Source organism: Anopheles gambiae, chromosome 2 (assembly GCF_943734735.2).
Source record: "Anopheles gambiae chromosome 2, idAnoGambNW_F1_1, whole genome shotgun sequence".
In the NCBI taxonomy this organism is placed as follows: domain Eukaryota; kingdom Metazoa; phylum Arthropoda; class Insecta; order Diptera; family Culicidae; genus Anopheles; species Anopheles gambiae.
Window position 1 is genome coordinate 112,099,094 of NC_064601.1, and position 12,461 is coordinate 112,111,554.

General features: G+C 46.0%; 1 protein-coding gene across 2 annotated transcripts; it reads left to right on the plus strand.

Moving 5' to 3' along the window:
* Positions 1-530: 530 nt before the first annotated feature.
* Positions 531-12,455, plus strand: LOC1269972 (elongation of very long chain fatty acids protein 7). Of its 2 annotated transcripts, none has more exons than XM_308627.5 (6): positions 531-1,280; positions 9,157-9,347; positions 9,425-9,505; positions 9,589-9,751; positions 10,361-10,488; positions 11,421-12,455. In XM_308627.5, exons 1-6 carry the CDS (start codon positions 1,139-1,141, stop codon positions 12,006-12,008), a joined length of 1,293 nt encoding a protein of 430 aa, XP_308627.5. In that variant the 5' UTR covers positions 531-1,138; the 3' UTR covers positions 12,009-12,455. The 2 variants fall into 2 exon arrangements, with proteins under 2 accessions (XP_308627.5, XP_061501919.1); XM_061645935.1 differs by lacking the exon at positions 531-1,280 and adding an exon at positions 8,247-8,522.
* The last annotated feature ends 6 nt before the right edge of the window (positions 12,456-12,461 follow it).

The window sequence follows — 12,461 nt, forward strand, 5'->3', positions numbered from 1 at the left end:
TAATGCCTTCAGTCTCTCTCCTTCTAACTCACGATCATCTAACGATCTATTCCATCTCTCGCCGCAAGCTTTCGCTTCGGCATCTCGGGCGAAGATCATCAAATCGCGCATATTTGTCTATTGGGTCCGCTTTGATCGGGCAGTGTGTGCGTGTGCGTTTGTGTGTAACAATCCCCCTCTTTCGCTCGCGAAGAAATCAAACGGGAGGGAGTTGAAAGACTTCGCGAAAGCTTTTTGTGGTTTGTCACATTGTTCCAACAGCTCCCCACCCCCTCCCCAGTTGTTTGCCACCGAACTTCGGGCGGCGGTTGTGTGTGCGTTCGAAGGAATCTTTTGCACCAGCAAATAGTCATCGATCGTGTACATCTGTCGCAAGATCAGCCCGAGCGCACTGTTACCGCATCCGTTTCGTGGGGCTGTGTGTGTGTGAGTGTGTTGGGCCAGCAAGAGTGAGCAAGAGGGGAACTGCCAAATTTTCCGTATGACAAGTGGGTAGGCTCACACAGTCATTTTTTTTCGGACAAGCTAGCCCACCCGAAGGAGTCGCGGACAGTACGAAGTCGGTCAGTTGCTGGTGCTTTGTCGTGTGGGACGGTCGCGAGTCGTTGGTTTGTCTGGAGAGAGAAGCAGTTCCGTCGTAGCAGTTCTAGCATGCGCTTATCGGTCGTATAGGGAGGTGGTTTCTATGTGTTGCGGAATAAGGAAAACCAATCCAGTGCATGATCAGTGATCGTAAGCTCCAACAATCCAGCTCCCCGGACGGACCAAGCGAAAAATGTCCAGCTCGGCACGAATGCGGATGGAATGGATTTGATGTAGCAAGATCAGTACCTCATTTCTAGTGTTATCAGCCACGATATAGGCCACCGTAAGTCTATATGCTGCCCAGAATTATAAGTGCAAGTGTATTCCTTCCCTTCGATCGAGTGATCGAAGGACGGTTGTGATAACGAACGCCTCCGACGGAATCTTCCTAAATTGGTGAACACTGTTTTGGAGGAATAAAAGTGAGATTCCGCGAAGTGGAGGTTTCACGCTCCGGAAGAAGCCCTTCGCTAGCTGGAGCGCCACGTCACACGTCACTGCTGATCTGTGCTGATTTCGAAGTTACTGCTGATACAAACACCCAATACCGAAAATGAGTGTCGCGGACAACTTTACCGACTTCTACTCCGGCACGTCGTTCGTCTTCCGCATGGCAGTGGACGAGTACAATGCGGAGCGTAACTGGACCGGCCTGATCGACCGCTACTGGCTGATCGTGGAGGAGCTGATCGCCGGTAAGTCACGTCGTCAACGATCTAGGATGGATTGTACTCAAAGCTGTAATTATCAACCCGACCTTCCTGTACCCGACTGGTCCTGCAGTGGTGTGTGCGCTCTGCGGTGTTAGGAACAGTGTGGCTAAGTAAATTATATTGTTTGAAGTCCGAAGTAGAAGCGTGAGGGACTGATGAAGGCTACCACCTTACAAGCGCAAGCTTCTTTCTACCTCAAACCCGGGCGGCAATGCACTTTGAACTTTACTGAACGGTGCTCGAGCGCATGGACGTTGCTGTGAGCGATTCGTTTATGGAAGTTGATCTCAAGATTTCGAGAAAGAATGAGAAAGAATAGCGATCGTGGAGATTCCGCTCGAAATAGAAATGCCCTTTTTGTATCGTAGCAAGAACCCGTTTTGGGCTGGGCCATCTGGGCTGTAAGCGCTGGGATGTTGAATATTTTATCACACCGAGCTGTGGCCGACAAGAAATTGCGAAGAGGGTTAATTTTATTCGGACTTGGATGGTCAGATGTAAAATAAAATATGCCATCTTTTCACTTCCCTCGGAAAGTGGTCGAAGTTTGAGAAACGCCATTGACGCATCCTCATTTCCATTGATTTGACGAAATGGTGTAGATTACTAAGAGCATCCTAAGATTTCTCTCTCCTTCAAAAAACAAATCTCATTTCAAGTACATTTTCACACCCTAAACAGCTAAACTTGACCTAAATCGCGAACACCATCGCCTCAAAACCTTACTGATCTACAACACTTTTCCGAGGTTTAGAAAAAGGTTTAGAAAATTGCCTTCATCGTGTCCCTGTGCCAATAAATACGTACACGGAACCAAACCTCTGCATCAAGACGCTGAAGGTGGTAAAGGGTGGGCCTAGTGATTAGAAATCGTAAAAACCCCCGTGCAGTCGATCTTGTGCTGCGCCGACCAAAGCAATCCGAAGCGATTTATGTCTTGGGCGAAGCCTTCAGCAGCACCGATGCGTTAAAGTGCCTTTATAGTCGTGCAGTAACACAGCAGTAGACTGTTGTAGCGTAGAGGGAGGTTCACATTAAAGATCTTACTTGCTGAAGATCATGCAAAACACTTCCTGAGCTTTTTGTACCGATTGTGTACTGAGAAGATGAGCAATCACGCCACTAGTGCGTACGTTACTGTAATTACGCACAACAAAGCATCATTTAGAGTGACTAATTTTCGTCAATTAATGTACAATTGCTTGGTTAGGAAGTAATAAGCTAAAGATGGTGTATTTTCGACTGGTGGATTAAGCGGCATAATTAAGGTTTTAGATAGTTTTAGAGGATTTTAACCCTCTTTTGCTTCCTTGTTGTTTGTAAATCATGGCGTGTAAAAGAATGTATTCGCCGTCAACTCATCTGCGATGAAGAAGATTGTTTGATTTTGCATTCAGTGAAGTATTGTTTTTTTACAATTATAATCCAATGTAATTTGAGTAAGAGTTGCTATAATTAAACCTTCAAAACGTACCCTGAACACCCGATAAAAGTCCATGCTAATCACCAACGTTACCAAAGCAGGACTAAATTTGTAAATCTAATTCCAAACCCGCTCCGAATCAAACGATGAACAAGTTGATGCAACTGTTGACGCCCCACAGCAAAACAAGTCACCCTCCATCTGTCCCCCTTCAAAATGGTCTTTGCATACCTCAACATCAAAAGCGTTGCATCGTAAGGGACTCCTCCCTCGCAGGCGGGTTCACACATCACAGCTCCGACCGTAAAGCAATCGACTAAATGGTCAATTTATTACCAACAAAGCGCGATCGTAGTAGCACCCAGGAAGCGATCAAGCCCCGTGCGAGCGGACCACGACGCCACCAGCTTCCAACGCACCAGCTTTGGCCGTTATCTCACCGGGGGCGACCTTCACCCAGAAAAGAAAATCAAACTTCCCTACCTGTCTCTCTTTCTCAATCTCCCTCTGTCTCTATCTCTCGCTCTCTCTCTGGTATCTCTTTGAGGTCCGTTGCATCGTCATAGAGGTGAGCATCGCGAGACCCGCGTTGCGTGCGGGCATGTTGCGAGTGCCATGCGTTACAGCACACGCGTTTTTTTCGAAGATATGCGTTCAGCTTGGGTCGTCTACGGCTGTTGAAAGGAAAGACGAACAACTAAAAAACCCCTACTCTAAGATGTGTTTTTATAATTTGTTTTTCCTCCCTTTTTCATTCCTTTCTTTGAAATGAAAACCTTCGAAATCGTTGGCCCACTGTGGCGACTGTGTGTCCAACAGTCCATTGGTGGGTGGGGCGCATGGTAGAGGAAATATGTTGCTGTGTGGGCAGGTTTTTCTTCCCTTTTCTTTCTTCTAGACCTTAGCCAAGTCAGCCACTTACTCCTCCAACAGCAATCAAGCAGAAGTGTAGCAAAATCGATACCAAATCGAAGAGGAAAAAAGGGCACAGTATGTTTGAGTTTTGGCCTGATTAAAAAATAGGAGGCATGTTTGTTCGATACAGATTGCATACGGGGCAGAAAGAAAAAAAAAGAAAATAAACGAAATGATGTAAGCAACGACCATCAAACTGCAACTGCGGCAAAATATGCATACACACCAATATGGAACGGGTCGTTTCAACAGAACCCGTTCGCAGCGAGGCGACGCGAAGGGCCCCCGAAGGGCGCCTACAAAGTAATGTTCCTCTATCGAAGAACTGGAATTCAAATTTTGGACGTGGACGAGGATGATGCTTCAGGTCGTTAGGTATCAGCAGGTTGTCCGCACCGCAGCGCATGCTGCCGCGTAGATAAGGGTGTGCTCGTTTCGAAATGCTTGTGTGTTGTGTTGTAACTGACACCGACAACAACAAATGTGTTGTTATGCCTTGGGCTAGATATGTATTTTTCGGTCCTCTTTTACATTTTCAAAATGAATTCAAATTTGATTTTTAGTTATCATTTCACCTGCAACGACATTGTTCGCACTGTTCTCTTCAATTAGTAAAGTGCACCGTTACTGTTCAATAATGAAATGCTTTTACGTTTAAACATCATTTCCGTTTTACAGTGCAATAAAACAACACGCTGTCGTCATCTTATTAATGCAATATGAAGAAAGAGATGATGATCGTGGTGATGATGATGATGATGGTGATGATGATGGTAATGAGCTAAGCTTAACGGCACCAGCCATCTGTTTCTTCAGAAACGCTGCCATTGAACTTATGATAATGGTTACCCTGCCTTAGGTTACATTTCATCACCATACAATAAGTTTATGTGTTGAAATCGACGTTCTTACATGCCTAGCTACCCCTATCATGTTGGCTTTCTAGTGTTAAATGTTCATATTAATTTTAAAAGCAAATACACCATGCTTTTAAATTTATGTTAGATAATGATCGATTTTTTTTATCGGCAAACACTGCCCATTGTGTAACCACTGGTACTGCAAACCTATATTTTTTGGCCAACTGACGTACGACTAATAAACCTAATCGACTTTTCCCTTCTTTTAAGTGGGCCAGCGCTTAAAAACTCGTTCACTTTCTCTGCCACAAGCCGGGATCGGCTGGATGGTTGACGGCAGGAGGGCAGGAACCGTTCGATACAAGGGGATATCATATTTAACACCAAAACTAGAAACGCGTGCACTAAAACCTGTACTGCTCATGCCTTTTGACTGTCGCTAAAACAAAAGCTAAACAGCCTGCAGAAATGGCAGGCAGAGAGAAATAAGGGTTTTATATGAACTAGCCGGTCGAGTTGAGCATTGATCATTGGGACTAGACATAGCATGATCTCGATCTGAACAATCGCAAACCACGACCACGGCAAAACGTAATCGCAGCCGTGTTTCTCACCAGCTTACAGTGAAAGAGAAGAAGAAGAAACCACCTTTACTCGCACCATCTGAGCCAATTGTGTAATGAGATGGGCCAAACGGTGTCTGGACACCGCACGTGTGCGCATTTTAAATGTCTTTGCGCCAAACTGTCTTGCGTATATGAAGATATGTATGTTCGTGTGTATCTGTTTTGTGTGCGTTCAATAACAAGCTGCCTTGAACCCATCGAGGACCGTTTTCGTCTGCGCGTACTGACCTTCACAATTGTCCAGACGGCCGTACTGCACATCGAGGTGCACTTGAAGCGGTGACCATCGAGCAGCACTTATTGTCCGTAATAGTGCAAACTTACGGTTGAAGCATAATTTGTTCATGACCGTTAGACTGGCAAGATGCGCTGGTTGCGCAGTATGACCCCGCACGCTCGGGTGTCCAAAAAGCACGGCGTTCGTTGCTGCTACGCACGTTGGAGTCTTTCGTTCGAGCGCGCGCGCTCGCGCACTGTCTAAGCGGAGGCTGTCCGTCTCTCTCGCGCGTCGATCAAATTGCGCAACGACAGTTCGAACGCATGGCCGCGGGCGCTGGATGACGCGGTACGCTGGTTTCGCTGTTTACTATAGCCCCGTTTCGCTCTCGCTCCCTCTGCTTTATGCTGTGCATTCAGCATAACACCGCAACAGACGTCTAGCTGGCCAGGGTGGCCGGTGAATGAATGAAAGTAAAATCGATCTTCCACCGCGATTACGAGCGTCTCGGAGATGGAATGTACCGTTTCGTCGTGTGTTTGCTGTCGGCGCTTGGCCGTTCGAAACACTCCGAAAACCCATTCAACCGTGTGTTGCAAAAGCCCTAAAAGTGCAGACCTATCGGGTGCGCTTGTACCCCGAAACCGAAAGGGGCGGTACATGATGATATTGCACTTGAATTTGAAATACCGGCAGCTTTGGTTGGGAAGGGAGTGCATGGAGGGGAGCAGATCAAATCTGCGTAATAGCAAACACACTTACCGACAATCCGGTTTTCGCGCTGTGCGGTTAAAGTACGTGCTGCACACTCTCGGTTTCATGATCATTACCACCGTACACCGATGGGGCTGGGTCAATTACGGTACGGTTCCTTCATTGCTCCTCCATGTGGTTGGCAGGTTGATGTGACTGTCTATGTGTGTGTGTGTGTGCGCACATGACTGACGTTGATCAGACCGGCGGTACTTGATCCGGTAAATGCGTATGAGCACGTGGTTGTTTGCGGTTTTGATGTTAGTACTCGATCGCTTCCTGCTCTGCGTGTGTTGATCCATGTGGAAGCTGCTAGGTGTCTGAGAATATTGTAATTGCGCTTAGTAGGCGTTGATGGAAGGAAAATTTAACATGATTAAATGGGATATAAATAAAGATATTCAATTAACATTTTATATTTTATTTATATTTCTTAGTTAATTCAAAAATGAGTAAAACTTTTAGCGGATTATTACACTTCATTTCTGATTTCCTAGTAGCAAAACAATCAATTTTTTTATATTTTACGTATGCACTCAAAATGATTGTTTGGTTGTATGCTAAGCGCAACAAAGATTCATCAATGATAATATTTAACCATCCAATTTAACCGTTTGTCTTTCTACTTCTCGGATGTTTATGGGTATGGCTTGATGCTTCTCAAAGAACATGTACATTGTAACGAAGGTGATGGTTCAGTTATTTGAGATTACAATATTACAGTACAGCCCTTGAAACGAATCATACAAAGTTCATGCCTTCGCAATATGTTTCCTACCATGAGTTTGATCCAAACACAAATGGCCCTTCAATACTATTAAAATTTCATTTTTCTTGCAAACAAAAGCAGTCAATCGGATTTGTTGCATCGGTATTTATTAATCCCTGACATTTGCCTCAAACCAATCTGTGATTGTTTCTGAGAACATCAACACCAACATTAGGACGGCTGCAACTGGGTAATTTTCCTCACAGATGAAGTATAAAGCCGATTAAGTCCCTCAGCAACTCAGAGAGAGAGAGAGTTGCACCGGGTGATAAAGGTGTTGCACGAGCTAACGTCATCACTGACGCTCACCGGCACCAGGGGCAGAGAAACAGAGCCATTGCAATCAATCATGAGCTTTGATTTGATTTCATAGCAGCTGTGAGCACGTCGGCCTGCACTGAAAGGCATTCTTTAAACCCATCAAAGGTATATGAAGTTGAATGGAACATTCAATAAATCCTGCATTGAATTTGATCTTCTCTATACGAACACTCACCACAAGATCAGATAGTCGATCTTAATCAGTTTATGATGCATTAATTTGCTACAGCTCAATTGCACACCGTAAAACGTCCAAACACTTCCATCCACCGTAAAACACTACGACCTAACAAATTGAAACCGTTTTTCTGCAGCAGCAGCAGCAGCAGCAGCAGTGAGTAAGCTTTACGACCGAACGCTTCACCGTCCACTAAACGTGGCTCGTTGCGAAATAGTTTGCCGAACGCATTGGTTTCACATTTAACCGGCGGTGGCAGCTCAAGAGCCGCCGCACCGTAGAGCTCAACGGTGTGACGTTCGTCAGTGCATTTGGATTAGCATAAGGGGTTTCATTCTGACCGTCTGCGTAGCCCCCACCATCGTACCGATGCGTTCAACCGGAATCACCCCCAAAAAGAAGCGTTGGTGGGGTATAGTATGGTGGTTATGTTTTCTATTTTCCACTCGATCGATCGTGGCCTATACAGGTATAGCTAAACACGTGATAATGAAGTTAGTGGTGATCGTTGGAACGCACTTGAGAATGCGAGTACACGCCGCACATTCAAGCCCAAGTTCAAGCCCAAACCGATCCAAACCAAGCGCAAGGGTAGAAAGCTTGCGAAAGCTTCAACACCAGCCAAGGGTTCAGCTTGGGGTTTGTTTTGGTTGTTGGGCGGTATCTGGAGCAAGGAAAGCCAACGACGATTTTCCTTTGCGTGTCCAGTTTGCCGGTGTGTTTGGAGTGGTGGTGAACGTGAGCGTTACGCAATGCCGTTTCCGGGCCGGCTGATGATGAGTCAAATGTTTGTGGTAGTTGTAGTAGTAGTAGTAGGGGGTTTCGGTTTGTTCTAACCAGGCGGTGGTGTACGAAAAGTTTGGCACTCACTATAATAAGTTCTTACGCACGGTGAGCAAAGGATCCAGTGCACCGTGCTTGGTAGAAGCGTAAGGATCGTGTTTTCGTGCAGCGTGAACAGCAGTGATTGGTATTAAACTGTGTCTTAGTTCAAACGAAATGGCTTCCACGACGCATCTTATTGCGTCTTCGGCTGAAATGTACGCGCCAGTTGATATGATCAAGTCGGAGGTACTGCTCACGATGGATGACTACTTTCGGGGAAGCTCCATCTCGTCGCTGATCGCTCACTGGTGGCGCGCGCTGGTCGAACTGATTGCCGGTGGGTATCTACATGGTGATGAAGAAGGGTGAATGTCTACGATAGGGAGACTGCTTAAGGGTCACCAAGTTGACGGTCTCGTCACCGTCCTCGACGCGCTACCCCGCGAAATGATTAATGATCGGGTGGAGTTGGGTGAAGGACATTCGGACGGTGTTAGATCGAGCAACCAAGTGAAGAGCAACGTGTATCGTGAATGGGAGGGTTTAGATAGAAGTGTTACTAGTGTCGATTTGTTAAACGAACACCACAAAAGAATGTGCAGCATGGTGAGAAAGGTTCATTTTTTTATCGAAAAACATTGTCAGCTTGTTTGAATCCGCTAGTCCTCGTGAGATAGAATAGATGTTAGATTTCAAGGCATGACATGTTTTGAGGCGTGTTCGGGAACGAATGTTGCTGTTTGACATTTAAAAGTGAATAGTTTTTCTTTTGTTTTGCTAGCATAATATGTTGAAGGATGAACGATCAGACAGCAAGATGATGGAAAAACTCACCTTGATATAACTCATTTCAGCTGATTGTGAGCTGAATCTCCAGCTTTAGGTCGTCATAATAAGAAAGATAGAATGCATTGAATGATTCCCTGGTGGTTAGTTCGATTAACTTATACCTTCTTGCCTTTCTCTTTCAGATCCCCGAGCGAAACAGCTTCCCTTCATGGACAATCCACTGCCGACGCTCGGTATGATCATCTGCTACCTGCTGTGGGTTCTCCTGATCGGTCCGATGTACATGCGCGACCGGAAGCCGATGGACTTGCGCCGAGTAATCATCTTCTACAACCTGTTTCAGGTGCTCCTCAGTGGCTACATGTTCTACGAGGTAAGATCGAGCGAGTTTACAGTTGCTGAGCCGTTGATGAAGCTAACTTTCCTATCCCATTGCTTTCCCATCTCTAGCACCTGATGGCCGGTTGGGTGAGGGGATACAGTCTGACGTGCCAAACGGTGGATTACAGCGACAGTCCGCTTTCGAGAAGGGTAAGTCAGTGCGCTCTGTAAACGCGAAAATACGCAAAACAAGACTCAGTGTTGCTACTATCGATTTAATCCCATCCCTCCAGATGTTCAACCTCTGCTACGTGTACTATCTCTCGAAGCTGTCCGAGTTTGCCGATACGGTGTTCTTCGTGCTCCGCAAGAAGCAGTCACAAATTACCGACCTGCACGTCTACCATCACTCGCTCACACCGATCGAGGCGTGGATACTGACAAAATTCATTGCCGGTAGGTTGAATCGTGTGGCATGCCGCATCCTGGTAGGTGGTCGCCACCCAATAAGCCAATGAAAATGTAAAAGACAGTTAAAAAAAAGAATACTCCCCCCCCCCCCACACACACACACACACACACATAATTTCCGGTCCATAATCGTAACAAAAGCGCGCGGACACAAACCACCGGGAACATTATTTATTATTCCCGCCAATTGAATAATTGAAAATGTTCCATCACGCACGATTTAACCTGTAAGGTTTTATTGGTTTCGGTGCGAGGATATAGGCGGGCAATGAGATGGAAAATTGATTATGAAACAAGGCAAAAGGCGTCCCATTCCCCCCCTACCCCCACCGCTGTTTAGTTTCCGGCTGTCAAAAGCAATCAACGTCAACACTCCAGGGGCACGTTGGAGGTGCTGCTCATCTGTGCTGCGGAGTTGGAGCTTTTTTTCCCCAATCTGCTTTCTGCTTCTATGGCTCGAGCGCATTCGAGCGAAAGTCTTTTGTGTTTCAGTGCGGTTCACCGAAAGAACGATTTACCGATTTGTATTGCGCGCACACCTAGCCCGAGCTTTCGCATTAATCTCTCGCATTCTATTTTCCTTCTCTCTTTCAGGTGGTAATGCGACGCTGCCGAACGTGATTAACAACTTCGTCCACGTGCTGATGTACTTCTACTACATGCTGTCGGCGATGGGATATCGCGATATCTGGTGGAAAAAATACATGACGGAAGTTCAAATTGTAAGTCAAAGCCAAGGATGGGGGATGCACGGGGAAAAGGGGGAACATTCAAAACGGAGCAAATTTATTGCCTCACTGGTAAGGCAACATTAGGACAAAACCACCCGTTCCTGGGGGTTCTTTTCTTTCTTTTTTTGTTTGTTCGAAAGGAATTAGCTGTTGATTGCATGATTGGCGGGATAAAAAGATTTAATGTGCTGCTCGTTTGATTCTGTGGTGCTGGTGCTGGGGTTTTAACAACCGTGCAAGCCGCCCGCGTTCACCGGGGCGTGTTTATTAGCACATTATAAAACTCCCTCAAGTGATATTAGGGGAAGCCTTCTTGCTGCGTCTGCTAATCGATGGTTTGTGCCTTTCGGGCCACACGGGCTGTTTAATGGCCAATAGAATGGTTTTGTTTTATTAGCTGTGTACTTGCGCGTTTTATTGGGTAATGAATTTTGAGCTACTGTCACTTAATGAATTAGGTTAACAAAAAAGGTACCAAAAGTCAGAAGTTTTGAGTGAAAACGATGTTTGAAATGTTTATTATCCTGGTTTGGTATCAATAGCTTTCTGACTCAATCCTTTTTTTGATGGAAATTAACATCATTATTTGCTTGGAATGTACGATGTGTTGACAGTGTTTGATGACACATTCAAAGTGATGGCATTCAAACTTCAATTTTAACGTTAAATCTTGTTAGACAATCAAATATTCTTTCATGTTTAGATACAAAATCAAAAATACCTTTTCTGCGCTAGCTTTTTGAGCTAAAAAAGACCAGATTTATGGCATAATATCCAAATCTTCTGGGAAATATTTGAATAAAAACATAATAAAGTACCTTAGTTTGGTATGCTTAAATTTAAAGCAATAGTCATATGAAAGCTCCCTCACACTCTTAAATCTAACGCTTCTCTCTTTGAATGTTTCTTTGCAAAAACCTCAGATTCAATTTATCATCTGCATTGCGCACTGCATCAACGCACTCGCCACGGGCTGTCCGTTCCCGCGCTTCATCACCACGCTGCTGCTGATCAATGCGTCCATCTTTCTGGCCCTGTTCATGAACTTCTACATCGAGAGCTACAAGCGCAAATCGAAATCGGCCGCCGCGAAGGCCGCCAGCACGGCCGCCACACCATCGATCGAACCAGCGGCGCAGGAAGCGTCCGGTGTGCAGGACCTGCCAGCCGGCGAAGTGCCAACCCTGCCAACCCTGCCAACCAAAGCTGACCAAAGTGGGATCCCGGCCGAGTCGCTGGAAGCCGCCGTACCCGACGCTGCACCTTTGGAAGACATTAACAACAACAGTAGCCGAACGGAGCTACTCGAATCGGTGAAGAAGCTGGCTGAGGAGCCACTGTGTGAAGCGGATGAGTCGAAGGTGGAGGGAAGTACCGCCGAGGATGTGTTCACTGAAGCGCAAACCAAACAGCAACAGGAGCCGACCGGGCTACGGCAACGGCTAGTGGTGGAGCATGGCGAGGAAACGCGAACGGGGTCAACGCAGCTGGCCGAGCTTGCCAGTGGATGAGTCAAGCGAGCTCGTTTCGAAGTCGGGCGAAAACAAAATGAAGGAAATTCCATGTCTGCGTGTGTGTGACTGTATGTGTGTATGTATGAATGTATGTGTGTGTGTGTGTGAGTCGCATTTTCTTTTATAAAAACAAAAAACAGCATACAAAAACGACAAAACCAACACAATCTAGCCCAAGTCGCCCCAAACCTAGGAGATAGTGGTCACCGCAAGTTAGTCAGTACGCGTGAAGTAAAGCAGTTTCTACGGGGGTCCCGCGCAGGTTTCTCTAAACAGCCCAATCAATGTATAAATAATGCGCACCACCCCCTGTGCAGCAAAACGTGGAGCCATCGCCACGGACTGAAGTGGATGCGTTGCAAGGATGAAGGAGATTTAGCATAAGCGAACCGTGTTTTGTGTGAGTGTGAGAGAATACAGAGACACAAAAAATGCAGTAACACATTCATA

What these genes read in the sequence shown, in the direction of transcription:
- LOC1269972 (XM_061645935.1), top strand. Translation starts at nt 8,360, where the DNA reads ATGGCTTCCACGACGCATCTTATTGCGTCTTCGGCTGAAATGTACGCG. An exon ending in ACAGTCCGCTTTCGAGAAGG is followed by an intron (nt 9,506 to 9,588) that starts GTAAGTCAGTGC and finishes CCATCCCTCCAG; the next exon opens with ATGTTCAACCTCTGCTACGT. An exon ending in ACTGACAAAATTCATTGCCG is followed by an intron (nt 9,752 to 10,360) that starts GTAGGTTGAATC and finishes TCTCTCTTTCAG; the next exon opens with GTGGTAATGCGACGCTGCCG.